General features: G+C 50.8%; 1 protein-coding gene across 1 annotated transcript in view; it reads right to left on the reverse strand.

Annotated features, from left to right (window-relative positions):
* Positions 1–25,887, reverse strand: part of SDF4 (stromal cell derived factor 4) — a 51,688-nt gene that overhangs the window by 11,567 nt on the left and 14,234 nt on the right. Inside the window, exons 3-4 of the mRNA XM_075603657.1 lie at positions 5,158–5,294; positions 2,259–2,372 (exon numbers count right to left, since the gene is read on the reverse strand). Of these exons, the coding sequence (XP_075459772.1) occupies positions 2,259–2,372; positions 5,158–5,294 (251 nt within the window). The remainder of the gene's footprint in view (positions 1–2,258; positions 2,373–5,157; positions 5,295–25,887) is intronic.

Raw genomic sequence — 25,887 nt, forward strand, 5'->3', positions numbered from 1 at the left:
GAGCGGGGGGCGGGGGACAATGGACAAGAGCGGGGGGCGGGGGACAATGGACAAGAGCGGGGGGCGGGAGACAAAGGACGAGAGCGGGGGGGGGGGGCGGGGGACAACGGACGAGAGCGGGGGGCGGGGGACAAAGGACGAGAGCGGGGGGGCGGAGGACAACGGACGAGAGCGGGGGGCGGGGGACAATGGACGAGAGCGGAGGGGCGGGGGACAACGGACGAGAGCGGGGGGCGGGGGACAATGGACAAGAGCGGGGGGGCGGAGGACAACGGACGAGAGCGGGGGGCGGGGGACAACGGACGAGAGCGGGGGGTCGGGTGACAACGGACGAGAGCGGGACGACGACGGACGAGAGCGGGGGGACGACGGACGAGAGTGGGGGGACAACGGACGAGAGCGGGGGGACAACGGACGAGAGCGGGGGGACGACGGACGAGAGTGGGGGGACAACGGACGAGAGCGGGGGGACGACGGACGAGAGCGGGGGGACGACGGACGAGAGCGGGGGGACGACGGACGAGAGCGGGGGGACAACGGACGAGAGCGGGGGGACAACGGACGAGAGCGGGGGGACGACGGACGAGAGCGGGGGGACGACGGACGAGAGCGGGGGGACGACGGACGAGAGCGGGGGGACGACGGACGAGAGCGGGGGGACGACGGACGAGAGCAGGGGGACGACGGACGAGAGCGGGGGGACGACGGACGAGAGCGGGGGGACGACGGACGAGAGCGGGGGGACGACGGACGAGAGCGGGGGGACGACGGACGAGAGCGGGGGGACGACGGACGAGAGCGGGGGGACGACGGACGAGAGCGGCGGGACGACAGACGAGAGCGGGGGGACGACGGACGAGAGCGGGGGGACGACAGACGAGAGCGGGGGGACGACAGACGAAAGTGGGGGGACGGGCGCGAGCAGGGGAGGGAGGGGCGCGAGCAGGACGGGTGCGAGCAGGGGAGGGACGGGTGCGAGCAGGGGAATGCGAGGAGGGGGGACAGGTGAGAGGGGGATGGGGTTGACTGATGCGAGGGGGAGGGACAGGTGCCAGCGTCTATACTAGGACAGTATATAGGAATCATGGGAGCAGAAGTTACATAGCTCTGTGTGTAAGGTGGGGGTGAAGTGTGTCATAACGTGACCGGTTTAGGTACAGTGAAAATGTATGTTGTATAGGATATAGTAACGTCCCTTGTGAATAGCAGGTGCTACCGAAGAATTGAAAGCACTGAAGCAGGAAGAGTGCTACAGGACTGGGTTACAGGAAGGAGAGGTGTGTGCTTTATTAGGGGAAGCAAGACCAGCAGAAGAAGAAAAAAAGTGTAAGGTGCACTGGAAGAGTTGTAACTGTGTAAGAGGATAATTCTGGTAGAGCAAGGGGCTGCAAGAAGAAGTGCACGTGGGTTTGAATGAGCCAAAGGCTACGAACCCTAAAGTACCAAGAAAGCATACAAAGCATTACGGAGCAATGGGTAACAGTACCTTCTGGCACTAAAGAGGTAAGAAGTACTGTACATCAGTGTGGACGAGCAAAACCCTGTGAAGCTAATTCGTCACACCTATTATTTAAATGTTGGTATTTCAAGAGAAGGAATAACAGGTCCTTTTTAATCTAAAAAGTTCCACTGCACATTTTTTTTAATGAAGTCGCAATGGTGCTCAGTGCCGCCGAATATCAGCAAGAACCATCTACTGAGCGAACCTCATTCACCTACAGTATATAAACCACAATAAAAATCTTTAAATATATAACTGAATGTCAGACGTCTTTGTCATTCCCGGTATGACTCAAACTGAGCACGTATGAAAAAGGTAACACTGACTCACCGAGTAAAAAAAATGTTTTCCGAACTTCTAACTACCAGTAGTTTCCGACAAAACCACTGAGGTTTGGGAGTACAGGGGTTTAAAATCAGGAGTTGAATCCATGAAATGTTGGGAAAACATCAGAGAAAAAGTCAACCATTTCAGGAAGGAGAGACTGTTATAAATTTGTATTTTTATTTTAAATTAAAAAAAGACAAGGATGTCATCTCAGATAAGCAGATCAGAATAAAATGGGCACCGCAATCTGCTCTGTTAATGAAGGCAATAGGCCAGGGTTGGGCAACTCATAAGGACCCAGCCATTGACTGAGCCACTGGTGCTGAAGCAGGGATATCCTGAAAACCTGACCTGTTGGTGGCCCTTGAGGACTGGAGTTGGCCGCCCCTTGCAATAGGCTATGTGGGGAGGAGAGACACAGGCAACTTACTCTCTTCGTCAATCTTCAGCTCTTCGTTATTCTTCAGCTTTTCTGCCACCTCCTTCTCGTTCAACCCCTTGCTGGCCAGAAACTTGATCTTGTATTCATCCCATGACACGTGCCCTGCAGAGCCACCACACCACAACACAAGGATTGTCAAATGACATGAAGAAGTAACGGTGTCTTTCTGTGGAGATCTAAAGGACATCAGCTTCAGCAGAGCAGACATTAGTAAACACTATAAATTGTAAAAAATAAAATGATGACCGCCCTGTGGACTTGTCAAAAGTGCGTAGTCGAAATGACACTCAAATGGAAGATGGCAAGAGATGCGGTTTGTTGCTGTGCAAATCAGCAGGTCATGTATCAGTTTAAAGAAGCAATCCAAGCGGGCGATGTCTTTTGCAATTTTTCTTTTTTAACATAGGATTGAAGCAAGGGGGTCTTTGGAGCAGAGCCCCATTCATTTCAGCTCTGGGGAACCCCCTGCATCTGGAGATACAGACCTCCTTTGTAAGGGGTGCTGGGTTGCCACTCGGCTAGCAGGGAATCACGTAGTGGCTGCTTTTCCCCGTCCTACGGGCCAATAGGAGGCCATGATGCCACCCGGTGAGGCTTCCTATTGGCCCACGTGATGCGGGGGGCTTTAAACTTTGCCGATACACCGGCACCCCCTTCGGAGGTCTTCCTCGGGAAGCACGGGGACCCCGGAGCTGAAATTAATGGGTTAAGCTCCGGAGACCCCCTGCTTCAACCCCATGTTAAATAATAAAGTACATGAATTGCTCCTTTAAATCCTTGATACTATTTATTGCATCATTACAAATCATCACTCATTTCAACACCTCAACCTCTCTGTTAAACTATGATGTAGAGCAGGCATGTCAAACAAGCGGCCCGTGGGCCGCAAGCGGCCCGCAACGGATATTTTTGCGGCCCGCTCAACCAGCGCGGCGGTCGTGTGTGTCGGCAAGCGCGTGGGCAGCGGTTAAAAGTTTTGGCCGCGGGAGAAGCGAGCGCGGGTGTGGGGGATGCGAGGAGCACGGGCGGAAGTAAAATCTGGCCTGCAGGGGCTGAAGGCGTACGGGCGCAGTCAATCTGCACTCGTGCCGTGTGTGGGAGGACACGGGGGCGGAGTCAAAACCCTGGGGGGGGGGGGGGGGTGTCCCTGTCCCTCTGTCCATGTGCCTGTGTCCCTCTGTCCATGTGCCTGTGTCCCTGTCCCTCTGTGCCTGTCCCCCTGTCCATGTGCCTGTGTCCCTGTCCCTCTGTCCATGTGCCTGTGTCCCTGTCCCTCTGTGCCTGTCCCCCTGTCCATGTGCCTGTGTCCCTGTCCCTGTGCCCCTCTGTCTCTGTCCCCCTGTCCCTGTCCCTCTGTCTGTCCCTCTGTGTTTCTGTCCCTGTCCCTCTGCGTCTGTCCCTCTGCCTCTGTGTCTGTCCCTCTGCCTCTGTGTCTGTCCCTCTGCCTCTGTGTCTGTCCCTCTGCCTCTGTGTCTGTCCCTCTGTCCCTCTGTCTGTGTCTCTGTCCCTCTGTCTGTCCCTCTGTCTGTGTCTCTGTGTCTCTGCCCCTCTGTCTGTCCCTCTGTCTGTGTCTCTGTCCCTCTGTCTGTGTCTCTGTCCCTCTGTCTGTGTCTCTGTCCCTCTGTCTGTCCCTCTGTCTGTGTCTCTGTCCCTCTGTCTGTGTCTCTGTCCCTCTGTCTGTGTCTCTGTCCCTCTGTCTGTGTCTCTGTCCCTCTGTCTGTGTCTCTGTCCCTCTGTCTGTGTCTCTGTCCCTCTGTCTGTGTCTCTGTCCCTGTGTCTGTGTGTCTCTGTCCCTGTGCCTCTGTGTCTCTCTCTCTCTCTGTGCCTCTCTCTCTGTGCCTCTCTCTCTCTCTGTGCCTCTCTCTCTCTCTGTGCCTCTCTCTCTCTCTGTGCATCTCTCTCTCTCTGTGCCTCTCTCTCTCTCTGTGCCTCTCTCTCTCTCTGTGCCTGCCTCTCTCTCTGTGCCTCTCTCTCTCTGTGCCTCTCTCTCTCTGTCACCCTCACCCACTCCCTCTGTTTTTATCTTAACTGCCCTATACCTACACCGAAATAACCTATTCTGCTTTCTTCCGGATCTGACTCAAGTTTCCCACGGGGGACATCGGAAGACAGGTAGGAAACACCTCCCCTCCAGTATAATACCTTGAGGGACTGCGGATCAGGTAAGATCCCAGGCGGGATTGCTGCTTTGGAAATGAAGAGGGGCATCGTGACACTGGTTAATGGGTTCAGAAGTAATTCACATCTGGCTTTTTTTATTTTATTTTCGTTTCAACACACACACACACACACACACACAAACACACACACACACACACACACACACACACACACACACACACACACACACACACACACACACACACACACACACACCTTTTCGAAATAAACCTACGTTTATGAAAATTTAAGTTTTATTTTTTTTGCGGCCCACCTAGACTTAAACCTTGTTTATTTGGCCCTTGTTAGCATTTGAGTTTGACATGCTTGGTGTAGAGCGTCGTTATACACATCGTTTCCTTATGAGATCCACGTTATTCATATTTCTAGATTCCCAATAAATCCTACACCTCCTGCTGCTAATAAATGTATAGAGCGCTCCATCCCTACTCCTGTGCAAACAACGGTGGTCTTTTTTCCTTTCTTCCATTGCTGCAAAGCATACCATGTGAAAACATTGTAACAATGTTCTCTTGCTGCTGCAGTGCAACGCCCCTTTCCATCCTTCCCTAAATGAAAACATACAAAAATACTTCCTCCAACACACGTTACTCGCTCGTTCATGCCATACCTCTACATCACTAAAGAGGTTGAATTACTTTTTTTTTTTTTTTTTAAGTGTTGCTATGAACAGGTTATGGGGGTACATGCTGTTCCAGTATCCTACCATCACCATCTGGATCCACGGCCCGGAAGTGAAGCGTATTCTCCTTTACAGCCTCCTGGAAATGTTCCTCTGTCTTCTCCATGATCCAGCGCTGCATTTCCTGTGCGCTAATCTGCCGGTCCTTGTTCCTGTCCACCCTGCAAGAGAGACAACAAAAGTGCCATCACTCAGCTGGGAGGTTGCGAGGTCGAAGTTTCAATGATTGAATTCCGTTCTCATGGGGTGGTGGGAGAGGGGTGATCTTTATGCCCTGCATAGAGATTCACGTCGGGATAAGGATTATCTGCTCATTTTCCCCACTTTCTACAGAATTTACGTTGTCAATGGTTTTCCTCCCCATTTCATAATTTTGTTCTAAAAATGTAGATGATCATTGGTGAGTATTGCAAGACTGTTTGCATTTCTTCACCTTAAACAAGACATGCGAGGTGACTCAAAATGAACCAATTCTCGTTAGGTGACATCTGGTCCCAACGTGCGGTTATGTGATCGTAATCAGCAAATAAAATTACCACTTGTGAGCACATTCACGTCTCATCAGACAGGTCTGCAACCCTGTCCCGCCCCCCCCCCCCCATTTTCTCTTTGCATACAGTGCTTCCACTGCAGCTAGGGATTCTGGGAAATGACAAGCAAATGAGCACACAGCGCCACTTTTTACTTCTTATCCGTTTTAATATTTACCCACCATAACTTAGTTAATATAAACAAACTCCGTCAGTGCCATTTTTTTGTGCTTGCAGCCACATGTAAAGCCAGACTAATATACAAATAGCGCCATCAGTAGGATTTAACAGGGTTCTCCCGAGTTCAGTCCCCAACAGCAGCCAATAGGCCAGGTTTTTGGGGAAAAGGCATAGGAAAATATGGCGTCTTGGATGATGGAGCTAAAGTGGGTTAGCTTCTTAATTAAGTATATATTAAAGAACCGTTGGAATCCCTTGCCTATTGGTTACTCTCCAGGACTGCATTTGGGGATCCCGGACTAGAGTCTTTTTTTTTTTTTTTTTACATCCTTCAATAAAAGGAAGATCATGGGTTACACAGGATGTAGAGAAGTTGAAATAAGTCTCTTGACTTCCGGTCAACACGGACTGCATAATGGGAAAATGGAATTATAATGGGCTGATCATCAGTGAAGCGTCTAAGAGGCGCATGAAAATGATAAGAAGAATCTTAGCATATGTATTTACAAAAGGCAAGTGGATATAAATAAAAAACCATGACTTGGGCCGCGTTCACACAGGGGGCTTCGCGATGCAGTGTGAGCGCGTCCGTGTGTGCGCGCCTCCGTCTGCTGGGCGATGTGTGATCATCCCCAGCTGACGGAATGATCCGATACAAGGCGACATCCAGGAAGGAAACAAGTGCCACCTTGTACTTTCAACTTGATAAGAAAAGCAATAGAAAATAATTAAACCGCTAAATAAAATATCTTCGACTAAATTAGCCATTTCTTATATCTTCTCTACTTTGGTTTTATAAAATAATGTCTGTTTCACTTTAAACGCCTCACACAGTCCCGGATTTATAGAAGGATCACTATACAGTCACTGTGCAAAGCAATTCCAGCATCTCACAATGTCCAAAAGAGCAGAACGCTCCGATGTCACTGCCCGGAACTGCTTTCTGTGTCTTTGCTTTGTTCAAGCTTGAGATGGCCCATTAAAAATGTCACAATTCAGAAAGGTAGCAACTTGTCTTCCTCCCTCGCCGAGTCTCTGGTCAATTTCAGCAGCCAATCAATGTAAACGTCTGGACATTGATTGGCTGCTGAAACTGACGTCGTGCTGCTGCAGCCGGAGTTCAAAGTTTCAAAGGACTCTCGCGTCTGCAGCAGCGTCGACGCCGCACTTTGCAGCCAATGGTAGTTTCAATACTGAACACTACCATTGGCCGCCAGGAGTCTGTGACGAACGCGTGTGCGCACGTCGTGTAGTGTGCAGTGTGAGCGGGGCCTTGGAATTAAACCTTCCTAACAGAACTAGGTAAGTTGTCTAGGTTTAGAGATGATGATAACGTGATATCAACTGCAGTCCTACTAAGGCCCCTGGAAACCAATCTACTATCAGTTAAATCAGGGGGTCAGCAGCCTGGGAAGAGAGCACAGCCAGTGATGCAGGTCCCATGAAGTGGTACTTCATACTCCTGGGCCATGCAAGCTTGCAGGTAAGGGTAGAAAAGATGGGGCAAAACAAGAACAGGTGCATGTATATAAATCAGGAAGAAGGGAACTACTTGCACACTGCTGTATTTGAAGGCTGTGACAGAAGAGGCAGCAAGGTTCCCTTCAAATAAAGGTTACGCCCAGCCTACCACCTTCGTTTGAGAAAACTATAAGTAAGAATGTCTTTGCAATAGTGTACAGCTTTTTGATATACGGTATACTCCCCCCCCCCCCCCATGTCACATCCACCAGAGGCCCCCTGAGGTTCCTCTGTCCTGTGTCTAGCTGAGGTGTCACACTGTCCCAGAAGGTGTATATTGTGGGCCTGTGTGATCTGTGATCATTTGCCATTTGCTGGACGACCCCTGCCAAGACGAGACTTTTGAGGCTTCCTAGATATCAGACAAACCGGCACCCTTGGTTGGGGAATCCCAACTGGTCGGGATTCCCTCTGTGAATAAGACATTTATGTTAGTTACGAGCCAGCCCTGTGATTGGCTAAAGATGAAAAAAAACCTCCCCGATTGGTCCAAAACATTCCACAGGGAATATAGGGAGAGAAAAATCGATAAAATGCCCTGCCTAGCTGTTTTTGCCTTTTAGACGCACCGGGGAAGCCATCTCGATGCCGTGGGTCTCCCTTGGAAGACAGTGCCTCCACCAGTAATCCTCCTCCCCCCGCATCTCTGCACCGAGCCCCAAGGAATCAGTTCGCACCGAAGGACTTTAACTGAACGTTGTAAGTTATAATAAGTTTTCCACTACCATCCCTTTTTATTTGCTGATGTGGATGTCATATCTTTGTGTACTGTAAACTTCTCTATTAAAAGTATTGTTTAATAGCTCTGTTGTCGTGACGGAGTGTTAGCTCACTTGGTTTTCACTAAGTTGGTATATACTGCATGCTGTGTTATTTGGTTCATGTGCTTACTGGGAATTCTGTGACACTGGCATTTGGCTTGGCCCCTCAGTAACCCCTAGGTAACAGTATAGACAGAGACGCCAGTCATTGAAGTGGGACCGACTCCTTGAGCGAGCCAGGGATTAGCCGCAGTGTGTGGGAGTGTGCCCCTGTGTAATAGCAGTGCTCTTGGGAGGCTCCCCTCATAGCCTGGGAAGTGGTGGTACGCTACATCCTAGCGACTTTTGGCTAGGATTGTTACTTTGTATGCACTGTGATAGTTTAGCTTTGCTGTGTGATTTCTGTGAGCCCTGGGACGCTGTAGTTACCGGAGGTCCCACTGCCCCCAAAAACCACCAGGTATAACATTTAGTTTGCGACTCCCAGTAAGTGTGGTCCCCGGGATAAGGTGGGAAGTTCTCCAGGTATCAGAGCGCAGCTCCTGGGTGGGTTCCCACTGGTGGTCCAGGTTGGTGATGCTACCCTCCAAGCAGAGTAGGCTAGCATTAGCAGTGTGTGGTTTTGGGAACCTTTTTGTGCTAGCTTGAGCAGGAATCCCTCACGGTCAAGCAGGCACTTTCCCAGCGGGCAGAGTCCAGAAAGACTGTGTACCAAGGTGACCCACTGTTTTTGGTTACCGGCGGTCTGATATTCGGCGACAGGGGTAATTAATTTTTTTTTGTACATGGCTATTTGTACACTTGAACCTTCACTCCTGGAGATGCACCTTTCTGTATGGAAACTCCTACAATTAGGTGCACTGAGTACAGCCACTCCTTCTACACACGGATATGCCCACTATATATGTGCTGTGAGTTCCATGCTCAGGAAGATGGAAATAATTGTGGTTGATGGACTTGTACCGCCCTCGCTTGGCATTACCTGTATTAATTATTATTATCATTACTTCACAGTGCTCCCCGCCGTCTTCCTGCCGTAGGTAGAAATACACACGGGCAGTCTTGTCTAAGAAGGTACCAGCAGAACTTGTTTTCGAGTGACATTTAACTGACATTTGATGAGCAGTGGAACCTGTTTTTAACATCCACGTCGCAGTGTGGTACAAATACAAGCTCTGCTTCGTGTAGGCACACGGTGCTTCCCCCAATTCTATTTCCGCTCAGCAAAAACACCACATCAGAAGCAAGCACAGCTGCACACACTTTTACCAAACCTTTAAAAAGCTGGAGTGCAGTCATTAAACTTTTTGCTGCTGTGAGACAAAAAGTGCACTGCAGACAGGATATGCTTGGCCAAAAAGCTTGCAATCAGTGACGTTACCTCAGGCAAAGAGTCAAAATGATTTGCCAAAATCCCACAGGTTCTTACCACAAAGAAAAAAACTGCGCACAAATTGTGTATATGTGTGATAATAAACCAGTGTATAATTGAAGTGAAATATATCCAGTGATAAATACAGAGTAAAAAAATTATGTCAACTACTCTGAAAAATAAGTGCACCCAAAAATGCAAGTGAAAATAATATCAAGTAAATTAGAATAAACCTGGCACAAAGATGAGTCTGCTGCTCGCCAAATGTGTTGGCTCAACATCATAAAAAAGGTACATGTAAAGAAAAAAAAAAAAGACAGCGCACGACTCAGTGTAAAGGTAAATTAGAACGAAAATAAAAGGTAATATATGCCCGTACAGGAATACAGATCAAAAGTGCAGGGCATGTTTAGGGTACATGTTACCACTCAATGAGCTGCTACTTAGCCACTTGAAATACAACCACCGTCGTCCTGTGCCTCCGGCTGGGTGAAGTGGGGATATCTTTGGACCACAGATCCGTCACCGTCCTGGAGACCTCCCCCGGGGTAAGACCCGCTTCCCTCACACAGATGGTCAACCTTGACGGATGGCTCGGCGAGAGTGAAGATGCAGCAAAGTCCCTCACTGCTGGCTAAAGGGTATTGACACCCTCAGTGTAAGCCCTAGCTCCGGTGCCTTGTCGCAGGTCCGCTGACGTCACTAGATTGCGCCGCTGTTAAGCAACCTCCAGCACTGTCTCAGCATAGACACCGCAGGATGTCAATTGAGCTCAAACTGTCAAAAATGCTAATACAGTGCCTCAAACGTCCTACGCGTTTCGTAGAATAAATCAGCTTCTTCAGGGATATATATCACTAGCTGGGAGACCCGGCGTTGCCCGTGAGTTAAATTTCCCGCTAGGAGGAGGGGGAGAGCGGACGGGAGGGCGGACGGAGAGCGGACGGGAGGAGAGCGGAGGGGAGGGCGGGGGGAGAGCGGAGGGGAGGGCGGGGGGAGGAGCGGAGGGGATGGCGGGGGAGGAGCGGGGGGATGGCGGGGGGGATGGCGGGGGGAGAGCGGAGGGGAGGAGGGGGGGAGAGCGGAGGGAGAGCGGAGGGGAGGAGGGGGGGAGAGCGGAGGGGAGGAGGGGGGGAGAGCGGAGGGAGGAGGGGGGGGGAGAGCGGGAGGGGAGGAGGTGGGGAGAGCGGAGAGGAGGAGGGGGGAGAGCGGAGGGGAGGAGGGGAGGAGAGCGGAGGGGAGGAGGGGGGAGAGCGGAGGGGAGGAGGGGGGGGAGAGCGGAGGGGAGAGCGGAGGGGAAGAGGGGGGGAGAGCGGAGGGGAGGAGGGGGGGGAGAGCGGAGGGGAGGAGAGTGGAGGGGAGGAGGGGGGGAGAGCGGAGGGGAGGAGGGGGGGAGAGCGGAGGGGAGGAGGGGGAGGAGAGCGGAGGGGAGGAGGGGGGGAGAGCGGAGGGGAGGAGGGGGGGGAGCGGAGGGGAGGAGGGGGGGGGAGCGGAGGGGAGGAGGGGGGGGGTAGCGGAGGGGAGGAGGGGGGAGAGCGGAGGGGAGGAGGGGGGGAGAGCGGAGGGGAGGAGGGGGAGAGCAGAGGTGAGGAGGGGGGGAGAGCGGAGGTGAGGAGGGGGGGGAGCGGAGGGGAGGAGGGGGGGGGAGAGCGGAGGGGAGGAGGGGAGGAGAGCGGAGGGGAGGAGGGGGGGAGAGCGGAGAGGAGGAGGGGGGAGAGCGGAGGGGAGGAGGGGAGGAGGGGAGGAGAGCGGAGGGGAGGAGGGGGGAGAGCGGAGGGGAGGAGGGGGGGGAGAGCGGAGGGGAGAGCGGAGGGGAAGAGGGGGGGAGAGCGGAGGGGAGGAGGGGGGGGAGAGCGGAGGAGAGTGGAGGGGAGGAGGGGGGGAGAGCGGAGGGGAGGATGGGGGGAGAGCGGAGGGGAGGAGGGGGAGGAGAGCGGAGGGGGAGGAGGGGGGGAGAGCGGAGGGAGGAGGGGGGGGAGCGGAGGGGAGGAGGGGGGGGGAGCGGAGGGGAGGAGGGGGGGGGTAGCGGAGGGGAGGAGGGGGGGAGAGCGGAGGGGAGGAGGGGGGGGAGAGCGAGGGGAGGAGGGGGGAGAGCGGAGGTGAGGAGGGGGGGAGAGCGGAGGTGAGGAGGGGGGGGAGCGGAGGGGAGGAGGGGGGGAGAGCGGAGGGGAGAGCGGAGGGGAAGAGGGGGGGAGAGCGGAGGGGAGGAGGGGGGGGAGAGCGGAGGGGAGGAGAGTGGAGGGGAGGAGGGGGGGAGAGCGGAGGGGAGGAGGGGGGGAGAGCGGAGGGGAGGAGGGGGAGGAGAGCGGAGGGGAGGAGGGGGGGAGAGCGGAGGGGAGGAGGGGGGGGAGCGGAGGGGAGGAGGGGGGGGGAGCGGAGGGGAGGAGGGGGGGGTAGCGGAGGGGAGGAGGGGGGGAGAGCGGAGGGGAGGAGGGGGGGGAGAGCGGAGGGGAGGAGGGGGGAGAGCGGAGGTGAGGAGGGGGGGAGAGCGGAGGTGAGGAGGGGGGGGAGCGGAGGGGAGGAGGGGGGGAGAGCGGAGGGGAGGAGGGGGGAGAGCGGAGGGGAGGAGGGGGGAGAGCGGAGGGGAGGAGGGGGGGAGAGCGGAGGGGAGGAGGGGGGGGGGAGTGCGGAGGGGAGGAGGGGGGGGGAGAGCGGAGGGGAGGGGGGGAGAGCGGAGGGGAGGAGAGCGGAGGGGAGGAGGGGGGGGAGAGCGGACGGCAGGAGGAGGGGGGGAGAGCGGACGGGAGGAGGAGGGGGGGGAGAGCGGACGGGTGGAGGAGGGGGGGGAGAGCGGACGGGAGGAGGAGGGGGGGAGAGAGCGGACGGGAGGAGGAGGGGGGGGAGAGCGGACGGGAGGAGGGGGGGGGAGAGCGGACGGAGGAGGAGGGGGAGAGCGGACGGGAGGAGGGGGGGGAGAGCGGACGGGAGGAGGGGGGGAGAGCGGACGGGAGGAGGAGGGGGGGAGAGCGGACGGGAGGAGGAGGGGAGAGCGGACGGGAGGAGGAGGGGAGAGCGGACGGGAGGAGGAAAGCAGACGGGAGGAGGAGGGGGGGGGGGAGAGCGGACGGGAGGAGGAGGGGGGGAGCGGACGGGAGGAGGGGGGGAGCGGACGGGAGGAGGAGGGGGGGGAGCGGACGGGAGGAGGAGGGTGGGGGGACCGGACGGGAGGAGGAGGGGGGGGGAGCGGACGGGAGGAGGAGGGGGGGGAGCGGACGGGAGGAGGAGGGGGGGGAGCGGACGGGAGGAGATGGGGGGGGAGAGTGGACAGGAGGGGGGTGTGTTGGTTAAAATTTCCGGGTTTCTCCTCTCCACTCCCCCTGTATGTTTCTCCGCTCCCCCGTCTCTCTCCCCTCCTGTCCCCCCCCGTGACACCGACACACAGTGACACACACACACAGTGACACACACACACACAGTGTCACACACACACAGTGTCACACACACACAGTGAGAGACACACACACACAGGGAGAGACACACACACAGTGTCATACACACACACACAGTGTCATACACACACACAGTGAGACACACACACACAGTGAGACACACACACACAGTGAGACACACACACACACAGTGAGAGACACACACACAGTGACAAACACAATGTCACACACACACACACACACACAGTGAGACACACACACACAGTGAGACACACACACACAGTGAGACACACACACACAGTGAGAGACACACACAGAGTGAGAGACACACACACACACACAGTGAGACACACACACGTCACCTCTCCTTCCGTGCGCCGCCATCTTAGTTAGTCCGCGAGGAAGGGGGTCCTTCGGGGCGCCGCCATCTTAGGTGCCGGGGAGGGAGGTGAGTGGAGCGGGAGGTGAGTGGAGCGGGAGGGAGTGGAGCGGGAGGTGAGTGGAGCGGGAGGGAGTGGCGCGGAAGGGAGTGGCGCGGGAGGGAGTGGCGCGGAAGGGAGTGGCGCGGGAGGGAGTGGAGCGGAAGGGAGTGGTGCGGGAGGGAGTGGCGCGGGAGGGAGTGGAGCGGCTTCCGGGCGCCTCTTAGGTGGCGCCTCTTAGGTGGCCGCGTGTCCCCCCGCCGGGGAGGGAGTGGAGCGGGAGGGAGGTGAGTGGAGCGGCTTCCGGGCGCCTATTAGGTGGCCGCGTGTGACCCCGCCGGGGAGGGAGTGGAGCGGGAGGGAGGTGAGTGGAGCGGGAGGGAGTGTAGCGGGAGGGAGGTGAGTGGAGCGGGAGGTGAGTGTAGCGGGAGGGAGTGTAGCGGGAGGGAGGTGAGTGTAGCGGGAGGGAGTGTAGCGGGAGGGAGTGGCGCGGGAGGTAGTGCAGCGGCTTCCGGGCGCCTCTTAGGTGGCCGCGTGTCCCCCCGCCGGGGAGGGAGTGGAGCGGGAGGGAGGTGAGTGGAGCGGCTTCCGGGCGCCTATTAGGTGGCTGCGTGTGCCTCTGCCAGGGTGGGAGTGTAGCGGGAGGTGAGTGGGAGGGAGGGGAGTGGAGCGGGAGGGAGTGGAGCGGGAGGGAGGTGAGTGGAGCACCGGGGAGGGGGGACGGTGAGTGTGATGGGGGGGGGGGGGAGAGGACAGAGAGGTGTGTGTGTGTTTTTTTTTTTGGACCTTTGGCCCGTCACTCCGCCTCAGGCCAATGAGAGGTGTGGGGGGCGGGCCAAGGGGGTGGTGTGAGTGTGTGAGGCCAATGAGAGGTGTGCGGGGGCGGGCGGCCCAAGGGACCAATGAGATTGCCGCTAGGGACACCGGCCATGCAGACAAACATACAGTGCTTTCAGAAATTTATAGTAGATATGTATCTGCCCAGTACCCGAGTCTCTCCCCTGGCACTGCCTCTTTTCATCGTGTCCTCTACCTTGGACATGTCATCATCTCTCCCTCATGTGTACTATATCCCTTCGACCCCTGTCACGGTTTCTCCCTTCCCATGTGGCCTGTATCTTACCCCTGTTCCTGTGTCTTTCACCAATCACTGTCACTGCACTTCTTTAATCCCTTCACTGTTCCCTATCCAGTTCCAGTGCCTGCCCCTTCATGCCTACACCCCACGCAGCATCTGTCCCTTTTTACTTAGCAGTGATTGAGGCTGCCCCGCGCAGGCTGGATTTCGGTGGATACCCACACAGTACATATAAGTAAATGAAGGGGTCAAATAAGGTATTTAAGCACAGAGCCCGATTTCCTCCTCCAATGTTGGAGCCATCAGGTGAAGATGACAAATTACTTGTATTGTGGACTACCCCAAGTTACTGTAATTGAAGTTCACACAAACAATGACATATAGATATAAATATAAAAAGTCAGTGAAATTCCTTGAGCGACGTTTTTCTTTTCAGGTTTAAAAAAAAAATATATAGTACAGAAGACGTCTCGTCTATGCAGGAAACCACACTTAACGAGTGACAACTGCTGACCCCTTTCATACCAAACGCAGGGTGAACAACCCACCAGACACGTTTATGCAAACCTACAAACGGAGAAAGTGACAATCATACCACCCACTTCTTGTGTACTCTGGGATTTTGGCTTTTGAACAAAGGGTTCAATGTTTCCACAGGATGCATTGTGACGGTTCTCTCAAAAGGGAATCAAGCAATTTGTACCCAGTACATAACACCAAGAACCAATATTCTGTATGAATCCTCTCTTTGGAGGAAGAAAAGAATTCCGACAGTTAAATAGGGTCACAGTACCCCAGAGGATCCCAAACATCACTGGGAAACACGGCCACAAGTTTTTGGAAACACCAATAAACTTCCATAGATATTAGAAGGTACCCGGTACGTGAACATGATATTTCTTTATATCCAAACATCTGGAGTAGCTTAGGCCAAGATCCCAGGTGCCGCTGGGCGCGCGCTACAGCGTGCGGGCCGTACACAAGGCACAGCCCTCTATGGAGCAGGCCCCAGTTGGCGTGTGCGTGCTCGCGCAAGCCGCGATGCGCAACCGCCTTGGCCAAAAGACAAGATTTATTTTGTCTTTTGGTCCGGCGGCCGAGCTTTGGCGCCGGTTCAGCCAATGAGGGCGCACCAGCCGAGTGACATGGCCGCGCCCCCGCCATGCCCCCTCTGTCGCAATCTTGTCTTTCCCCCTGTAGCTCGAGCACAGACCGTAGCATGCACGCACACTGGCGTCGTAGTGACCTGGGCATAAGTTTGAAAATGTTTAAGGACTCAACTCACAACCTTAGTAAGTGCTTTCTTTTTCTGAAACCCTCGGACTAACCAAGGAATCACAAAAAGAGAGGCCCGCTCGAAACACCCCGCACACTTACTCGTCTTAGCTCTTGACATTTCTGTTAATAGATGCAGCAGCTCCTTACCTTCAAGGCAATGTAATTATCTAAGCTGCCAATCGATAGATATATACATATATTTTTATATATATATATATATATATATATAAAAAGAGATATAGAGAGATGTTATATATATATATAAATATATATATATATAATGGGTATTCCCCCACCCAATCGCATATAGAGTGTATGTGAGGGGGAACCTATATGTTACCAGGTGTGGTGCGTTATACCTGTCAGGCTCACAGGAAGCCTGAGCCTCCGCTAGTGGGAGCCTGGGGTGTTTCTCTGGAACGTTTCTGGTCAGCGCCTCCACCTATGTGAGATTCTAGGAGTGTAGAGTGGCCCTCACATAGGAACATCCATAAAGTAACCAGCCCACACCAAAGGTTATGGCTAAAAGGGTTTACTATATGGCAAATAACACAACATAACATACTTCAACAATATGACATTGACAGTGTCCCTCTATAACACTAATAGGCACAACTACCCGATCACCACGCAGGGCTTTGTACCCCACACGTTATATCAATAGTCCCAAATGTCCCGCAATACCCCAAGTGAGTGACTGTTGGTAAAGTTGGTGCACTTGATGACCGACTGTGGTGCAAGGAAAGTAAGCGCAAACCTTAAATATATATATATATATATATATATATATATATATATATATATATATATATATATATATATATATAAATAGAAACAAATAAATATCACCAAGAGGAGAGATTTCGCAATCTCTCAAAGTAACTTCTGGGGGGAGGACACAAAGCGCAAAGAACTTCCTCTCCAAGGTGGAAATAACACAAGGAATCTCAAAGGGGCAGCATATGTAAAGACAAAAGGAAAAGAAAATAGTGCAACACAATTTAATTATAACATATAAGCGAGCAAGGAGGCTCCAACACACTCACATGCTCCAAGGTAAATAAAAGCAATTCAACCACTCTGGGTTCAGACACTGTGTACAGGACTCCAAACAGCTGTTCCTCGCTCTCCACTTCCGCATTCGATCGGCGTCTGACGTCACGAACCGGTTCCCTCAATCTCCAACAGCAAGGGGAGGACCTTCTGGCTCCGTGAAGATCAGCACCGCGGAAGATATCCAAAACAGGAGAGCGCTGAGGTAAGGTAGCTGGTATCACAGCAAAGAGTCCGTCAGAGGCACCGACTGCTAACACAAGGTCCAAGCGCATATAGAAAACCCTATGCGTTTCATCCAAGGTATGGACTTCTTCAGGGGTGTCAAGTCATGACTGACTGTACCTGCCCAGTGCTCCAGCACCTGGGGCTGCAGACACTTCACAAAGGATCCGCCGCTCTGCGATCTCCTCAGCGATGTCCTGTAACTCTGCCTGGCGGTGGGTGGCTCCCGCATGGAGTAATCCACCTTTAGAAAGTCTCTTATCTCTGCAGCTGCAGAGAATGATTCCTTGTACACTGACCCTTCTTGTCAGAGCACACAGCACTGCAGCTGTGTCACTGACTGAACCGACTGCTAACAGGGCAAAGTCCCTACCTAAGGGGCCTTCCCTAAAGCAGTCACAAGCTGAAGGGGAGTGGGGTCTAGCTGGGGCCTAAGGGAAGATTTCTGGCCTAGTGCAGGAGGCTACTTTCCTCCCTGCACAAACACACCCTCCCCTCTCTGTGCCCCAGCTCCTAACTGACAATCCCTGTCTGCACACAACATTGTTGCAACTTTGCAGCATGAGAATCTGTCAGCCTTATTGGCTGTCTGGCTGCCTGTGACCAGGGTGAAAGTGCGGCACCAGAGGCTGCTGGGAATTGTAGTCCTTGGTGGCTCTCTTTAACATTGGGGCCGCGTGTGCGCTGTGTAATGGCCATCGCTGCTGCTAACTGCGCATGTGCGAACTGGGGGATGTCCCTGACTATGGAGCGCCTTTTCTCACTCCCTGTAATGGCTGCCGTATCGCATCTGGGGCTATACTGCGCGTGCGCGAGCTTCCGCGCATGCGCAAACGCACACACAAGATGGCGGCACCCTTTAGCTGATGTCGCCGGGAGCCCCCGGTGACGCGATCCCCCCTGCAACTGCCCTCACGCTGTCGCAGGTAAGAGAGACAGAACCGAATGTCTGGGGAGCCAGAGGGGCCCTGGCTACATATATATAGCTCAACCCCCTTATAACGCTGTGCTTGGGGTCCAAAGAATCACATCGCGTTATAAGCGGATCGCGTTACAAATAATGTACAATTGTATGCATTGTACAATAAAGTAGAAAAATTGGCTAAAGCGCTCCAATGCCAGGAAAGTCAAAATATGGTATAGTCAAAACCACTTCATCCAAAGGTAACTGTAATGAGTAATAATATTAATGGTAATATATAATGACCAAATGGGTACTATCCTCCTGAAGACAGGCGGTAGGTGGTACAAGCCCACCCACAATCAGTCTCATTGGCAGGTTCCCCTGAATATAAGCAAGTACTCACATATCCTTGGCGTGGTTGACAGGCTGTGCTGCTTCCAATGATGATGTTTAAGCAGAAGTGAAACGATGAACGGAGCGCACAAGCCAGGAGGAGCAGGAAGGACCCAGAGTCAGAAAATGAATAAAAGGGCACTTCAATGTATTTAATATACCAATAATTATGTTGTAAAGTATTCATAAATACGAAAATTGGGAGCCACGCTTGCATCGCGTTATAAGCGGATTCGCGCTGTAACGGATCGCGTTATAACGGGGTTGAGATATATACAGTGTTCGACAAACCTATACATTTGCTCGCCCCGGGCGAGTGGATTTAACCCCCGGGCGAGTAAATATTGGCCCAAGCAGCACACGTTTCGTACTAGGTGGCGAGTAGATTTTTTTGTGTGGCGAGAGGATTTTTTGGTGATTTGTCAACCACTGTTATATATATATATATATATATATATATATATATATATATATATATATATATATATGCATATATACATTGTTCGACAAACCTATACATTTGCACGCCCCGGGCGAGTGGATTTAACATCGTGGCGAGCTCCTATTGGCCCAAGCACCACACGTTTGGTACTAGGTGGCGACCACTGTATATATATATATATATATATGCACATACACAGACACACAATAGGATTTTTAAGGTAATGTGGCTTTAAAGTCACTGTTTACTAGCAAGTTAAATGGTGCATTTTTAAAAAAACATTTTTTTTTAGAACATTTGATTTAAAATGTATATTTTTTTAACCCCAAAAAACAGTAAGCGCCCATGTAATGTGCTGTAGGCCTCTCTAGCAGCTAGGGTTGAAGTGTGGAAACAGCAGTGATGGTACCTAGCATACTGCGTGGGATCATATTCGGCAGCCTCACTCAATTGATTAGCACAAGATTTTGCTCGCGTTGCTAGTGTGAGGTTCTCGGCTGAGGCATCATTTCTCAGTAAAAAATGCCACATCAAAACGATGCTTCCAACAGTAAAAGGCTGCCCATTCTTCCTTACCGACTACGCAGGCTCGTGTTTCTCAGAAGACGTGAAAAAGTTTCCTGTGTGATGTAAATGTGCCTTCCTAAAATGTCCAAGGGTTAATACATTTATATGTACAGTAACATGGGACTTACCCGTGAACATTACAATTCCCGGAAAACCCACGAGAGGATTTCTTCATTCATGCGAATTCAAAATATTCCACACAACTCGCCAACTTACCAAGGCTAAGTCCATAGTCAGCGCTTATCCGCTGACCCGCGCTGACGCTCGTCAGTGAGCACCTGCAGCCGCAACGAGAGCGGCTTTAGCAGGGGCTCGCGCACACTTCCGCAGGTGTGCGGAAGCGTAGCCGACAACATTTTTTTTTCGTTTCGGCGCTCACGGGAGCGCAGGGCCGGTCACATGAGCGGATCGCCCAATGCGGGCGAACCAGCTCCATGTCGTCACTGGCCCACCCACCGACACGCCCCCGGACGGCATGCGAACTGGCTAGGGAAAGCACCCGCTTTCCCTCAGCCTCAGCGCGTCTCTGCACGGCTGAAGTCTCTATGGACTAAGCCTAAAAGTGGAGATGTCTCCCTGCGCACGATTTAGCATATTCGTTGCCGAAACGGCCTGCAATGCTTTGCTGTCATTCTTGTTGCATGACGCCCTGGCAGTCACGTCCATAAAGGGTGTATATAAAATATACAGACACCGACATGTATGTGTAAGTACAGCTCAACCCCGTTATAGCGCGATCCGCTACAAGGTGGATCCGCTTATAACTTGATCTGAGTGTGGCTCCCGATATAACAACATCACCATATTTTTTTTTTTAAAGCGAAATGGCCACCGTGCAAAGGCAGTACTGTGCAATAGAAGGTAAGCTTGATAATAGAGAGAGCTGCAGAGAGGAGAGAGCTGCAGAGAGGAGAGAGCTGCAGAGAGGAGAGAGCTGCAGAGAGGAGAGAGCTGCAGAGAGGAGAGGGCTGCAGAGAGGAGAGGGCTGCAGAGAGGAGAGGGCTGCAGAGAGGAGAGAGCTGCAGAGAGGAGAGAGCTGCAGAGAGGAGAGAGCTGCAGAGGGGAGAGAGCTGCAGAGGGGAGAGAGCTGCAGAGAGGAGAGAGCTGCAGAGAGGAGAGAGCTGCAGAGAGGAGAGAGCTGCAGAGAGGAGAGGGCTGCAGAGAGGAGAGGGCTGCAGAGAGGAGAGGGCTGCAGAGAGGAGAGAGCTGCAGAGAGGAGAGGGCTGCAGAGAGGAGAGGGCTGCAGAGAGGAGAGGGCTGCAGAGAGGAGAGGGCTGCAGAGAGGAGAGAGCTGCAGAGAGGAGAGAGCTGCAGAGAGGAGAGAGCTGCAGAGGGGAGAGAGCTGCAGAGGGGAGAGAGCTGCAGAGAGGAGAGAGCTGCAGAGAGGAGAGGGCTGCAGAGAGGAGAGGGCTGCAGAGAGGAGAGGGCTGCAGAGAGGAGAGAGCTGCAGAGAGGAGAGAGCTGCAGAGAGGAGAGAGCTGCAGAGAGGAGAGAGCTGCAGAGAGGAGAGAGCTGCAGAGAGGAGAGAGCTGCAGAGAGGAGAGAGCTGCAGAGAGGAGAGAGCTGCAGAGAGGAGAGAGCTGCAGAGAGGAGAGAGCTGCAGAGAGGAGAGAGCTGCAGAGAGGAGAGAGCTGCAGAGAGGAGAGAGCTGCAGATGCTGGGTAAGTCCTCGCGCGGCGGCCATTTCGCGATCCCGGTTATAACGCGGTCTCATTATGTGGACCCCGAGCACCGTGTTATAACGGGGTTCAGCTGTATCTATGTACACTCACAAACTAGAACAATATAACAAGTGTGTACTTATACTACTTGGAGCACAGCAGATAAAAAGACAGGCTTTAGAGAACCTGTCCTGTTTTTATGATGGCTATGTTGCCGCAATAAAGTTTTTGCACGCTGCCACTGCCGCCAGCCTGTCTTTTTATCTGCTGTGCTCCAAGTCCCTTTCCCTCCCCGCCTTCTTACCTACCTGCTCTGGGACGGATGCACGCCTCAAGGAGAGCAGCGGTGAGGTCCCCTTCCCTGGAACGGACAGCCTGCAGGCACCAATGAGCCAGCTACACGAGTCTCTGTACTCCCTGCTCGAGGACCCGCCGGGAACACGTGACCCGCCACAGAAGGAACCGCCGGATGGGAGAAGCACTCCGGTCAGGTTAGAGGTCACTTTCCTTATCAAACGGCTATCCCAATTGTGCCTTATTGTGCCTGAATGAAGTGTTATGTAACATTTCTTATATATAGGGGTACCTATCTCACTGCTCCAATTCATAACTGCGAATTTGGCAAATCTGTCCCACCACTGTTACACTGAGGATCACAATAGTCCTCAAACCGACACCAATTTGAAGCACCATCTTAGAGGTTCACTCCCTTAACTACCTATGTACTTATACTACGAAGGTGACATTATCTATTGTTACAGTTTGCAGCTCAAAGTGCTGGGAACATTATCAGGAAAAAAAGTGTTGCAAAGATCTTGAATAGAAACAAGGCAGAGCACGGCCACAAAAAATTCGGAGGCTCACAATAGAAAAATGAAAACGTTTATTGGATCATAACAGACCCGGTACAATAAAAACGAAACTATGCGTTTCGGGCCGTACGTCGTTTATCACCTTGGCGGAGGAGCTGCAGGGCCTCTGTAAACCTTACTTACCTTGATTCAGATGCTCTTGGTGACGCGTCGCCATGGCAACGCGGTGTCATACGACGCTGTGGGGTCGTGTCGTCACGTTGCCATGACAACATGGCATCATGACGTCTGAATCAAGGTAAGAGGGGGGATGAGAGGGGGCGAGGAGAGGGGGAAAGCCAGCAGGGGGGTGCAGGGGAAAAAGATTGCAGCCCCTACCATAGGCAACACTACAGTAGGTACTAGTTCCCTATTCCCTGGCTATGGGGACGCTGATACTTTCTCTAATACTGTATATATATATAGTCTCAAAACCAGCTTAGCCATTACAATCAACCTCACACTGATGATACCCATCAAGGTTGAAACATGTCTGTGAGTGGGTTTAATGGCTTTGCATCTCATCCCAGCCTCTGTCTAAAAGCTGTGTTTAAAACAGCATGCATTGGCTTGAGGATTTGCTTGTGTAATACGAGCTTGAGACAAAAGGTGGCACTGAGTGCTCATTTGCATGTCATTTTCCAGAATCCCTTGCTGCAGTGGAAGCGCTGAATGCTGGGCGATAATGGGGAAAGACAGGGTTGCAGACCTGTCTAAGACATGCAAATGAACATACAGTAATATTTACAGTTGATATATATATATATATATATATATATATATATATATATATATAAAGCAGAAAATAGCCGTGTTAGTCCAGTTGCGATAGTGCAGAATAAATGAGTTCTTCAGTATTCGGTGATACCTTTTTTATTGGACTAACAATTTATGTCATAGGACAAGCTTTCGAGAGTAATCCTCTCTTCTTCAGGTCAGTATTGCTTGACCTGAAGAAGAGAGGATAACTCTCGAAAGCTTGTCCTATGACATAAATTGTTAGTCCAATAAAAAAGGTATCACCGAATACTGAAGAACTAATTTATTCTGCAATATATATATATATATATATATATATATATATATATATCTTTGCACTGCTGGGGAGGTGGGCTAAAACCTGCTATAGAAATCAAAGGATGCTTTAAAACTCATTAAAAATGGCATTAAGAGTAGAATAATCAAAGAAAAATGCAGTATTATCCAATACTACAGAACTGATTTATTTTTACAAAAAAAAAAAATAAGACTTCACATTTTGTCGCTTTAAACTTCTCATTTATAAGCTTTCCATTGATTATAATATGGCCTGATAGTGAAGAAGGTTGGAGTGTGCGTGTGTGTACACATTATAACAGCAAGCAATCTTTACTAGCAAAATATATGTGTTCTATGAGCAACTCAACCCCCTTAAAATCCCAGAGAAGAGTACTAGGATAGATTGCTTCTCCATGGCCATTACTCTTGGGACTATAAAAGGCTAACAGTGGCTGAGGAAAGTGGCTCCAATTCCTATTGGACACATTTTATATTCCACTGCTTACACATCCTGAAAGTCACATTTAAGTCTCTTTGAGTGACCAGATTAAATGTGCTTGCATTGCTCTATCATTTACAAATGAATAAAACCAAATACAAACTGTGAATTACACATCTTTGCACGCACTGATTGGACTAGGATCATATGCAATATAGGTTCCTGCAAATATAATATAGTGAATTCTGGACATAAAGAGTGCCACTGTCTTCTCGGCTCAGCACAGTCACCTTACTGCACAGCCACACAGCAGCTGCGAGTTGTTCACACCCCTCAAATTGTATGAGTGGTACACTGCACTGCATCTATTGTGTTTTCCTTGTGAATATGGACAACATTGTAGCATTCCCTTGTGCAGGCTGTGTGCACACTTCAGAATAGTGAGGCACTAGTACTTTGTTTCTCTATACAGTGTATTCTTGCAGTTTACATGTCTGCTGAGAGAGCTGCTATGAATAACACACAATTGCACTCTGAGCCAAGAAGCTGCCAACAGGACAAAAACGTGAGGATGAGTAGTGGTAGCCATTAGAATCCATTGTTGCCGTGTGCAGCTGTAATAATGTACAGTACGTGTAGCAATCTCTTGTAAAGATTAGAAAAGCAAATATTTGAGGGGGGAAAAAAAAGTCATACCAACATATTCTGTACTACAACATGCTTATACCAATATCCACGATGTTTAGGGTCTTCTTTTAAAGAGGCAATCCAAGCGGTACTTAACATTTAAAAAAAAAAAGTTTTTGTTTTTTTAATTTGTTTTAACTTATGCGGCCTTTGATTACCTTTATTGAAAACTAATTACAGTACCTTAAGCTGCTGATCGATTCGTTCTCCCGTGATCGATCAGCAAAGATCCTGCTTCCCAGGGTTCACTAAATGGCTGCCTTTCAGTTTTAATCAATCCTTCAGTCAGTGTAACTCAGCAGCTACAATGTATTCTTATATTACCACGGTAACATGATCTATTGTTACAGTTTGCAGCTCAAACTGCAGGGAACATTGCCTGCTATAGAAATCAAAGGATGCTCAGTATATGGAAACTCATTAAAATGGCATGAGTTGAATTAAAATGTATTAAGATATTTAATACTACAGAACTGATTAACAAAGGAAAAAAAAAACACACGTAGGATATTGCATGGATTGCTCCTTTAAATCCCAACTATGGAAACATGCCCGCTTATTATAAAGATGCAGTTCAAGCTGCCGTTTAAAAAAAAATTCCCATTCAATATGTGCATCAATACAATCTGCACACTGACAAGTGATTAGCTAAGCTGCAGATCAATCTGTACTCCTGTAATCAATCGCTTGCTCAGGGTTATTTAATTCAGTTCTTGCACAGCATTCTGGGCAATGTAGTTCCTGGAATATGATTGACTGGGCAGTTGCTAGATACAATTGGTTCAATACTAGAGAGAGGGCGGGGCTCAAGAGCCAGAGCCTATCAGAAGGGGAAGGGGGCTGTCACTTTGGAAAAGCTTCCTACATTAGAAACATTAACAATGGCTTTAAAACATTTTCTATTTTTTTTTTAAATGCTACAAATATTTTCTCAGACTGATTAAAAACACACATGTAGGATATTGCTTGGACTGCTGCTTTAAGTTGGCTGCAAGATATGTCTGAAATGCAAAGCAGGTACAGCCAATACAAATCAGCTACTAACAGTTTCCTTTAAAGCTGCAGTTAAAGCAATATCCTACATGTATACATGTTATTTTTTTTTTTAAATAAATGAGTTCTGTACTATGAGAAAATACTTTAAGCATTTAAAAAAATAAACAATTTGAGATTTTTTCTTAATGTATTCTAATGTAAACAAGCATTTTTGTTCATATAGCAACCATTTACAAAGTCACATCTCCTTTCCCCTCTGAAACAGCGTCACCTTTTTGAACCCTGCCCTCTCTCTAGCAGTGAACCAATTGAATCTAGTGCCTACCTGGTCACATGATCTTCCTCACAGAACTTTGTCTGTCAGTGCAGCAGAAGAGGACCCAAGATGCATTTAGTGAACATCGCGCCGAATCTTCGCCGATCGATCACATGAGAAGGGATCGATCGGCAACTTGGCTAATCACTTGTCATTGTGTAGATTGTATTGACGCACATATTGAATGATTTTATTTTTTTTAATGGTATGGTGGCCCATTAAAAAGTATCACAACCTATCTTTCATTACTATACAGGTGAACCCCTTTAAATAACTTATTTGGGGACTTAATTTAGTTTCAAAGGAGCAGTCCTTACATAAAGAGAAAGTGCAGACTAGAGGAGAATGATAGCGGACTGATCTACTTTACTTTCCAACGATCATAAACAAAACCTGTATTTAGAAATATATGTACAATTTATTCTTCCAGGGTTATATCTAGTAAAAAAAAAAAATTTGTTATCCTTGATCATTCTAGGCTGAAGCAGTGGCTCAGTGAGTAAAGGCCTTGACTTAAAAAAAAATGACATAGAGTTTGAATCAGAGGCACTTGGTGTTAGCTCCTTGTGACCTTGGGCAAGTCACTTTATCTCTTTTTGTGCCTTAGGCAATTGACATCAAAAAAAATATTTAAAAAAAAAAAAAAGGCAAGTA

Source organism: Ascaphus truei, chromosome 6 (assembly GCF_040206685.1).
Source record: "Ascaphus truei isolate aAscTru1 chromosome 6, aAscTru1.hap1, whole genome shotgun sequence".
Lineage (NCBI taxonomy): Eukaryota > Metazoa > Chordata > Amphibia > Anura > Ascaphidae > Ascaphus > Ascaphus truei.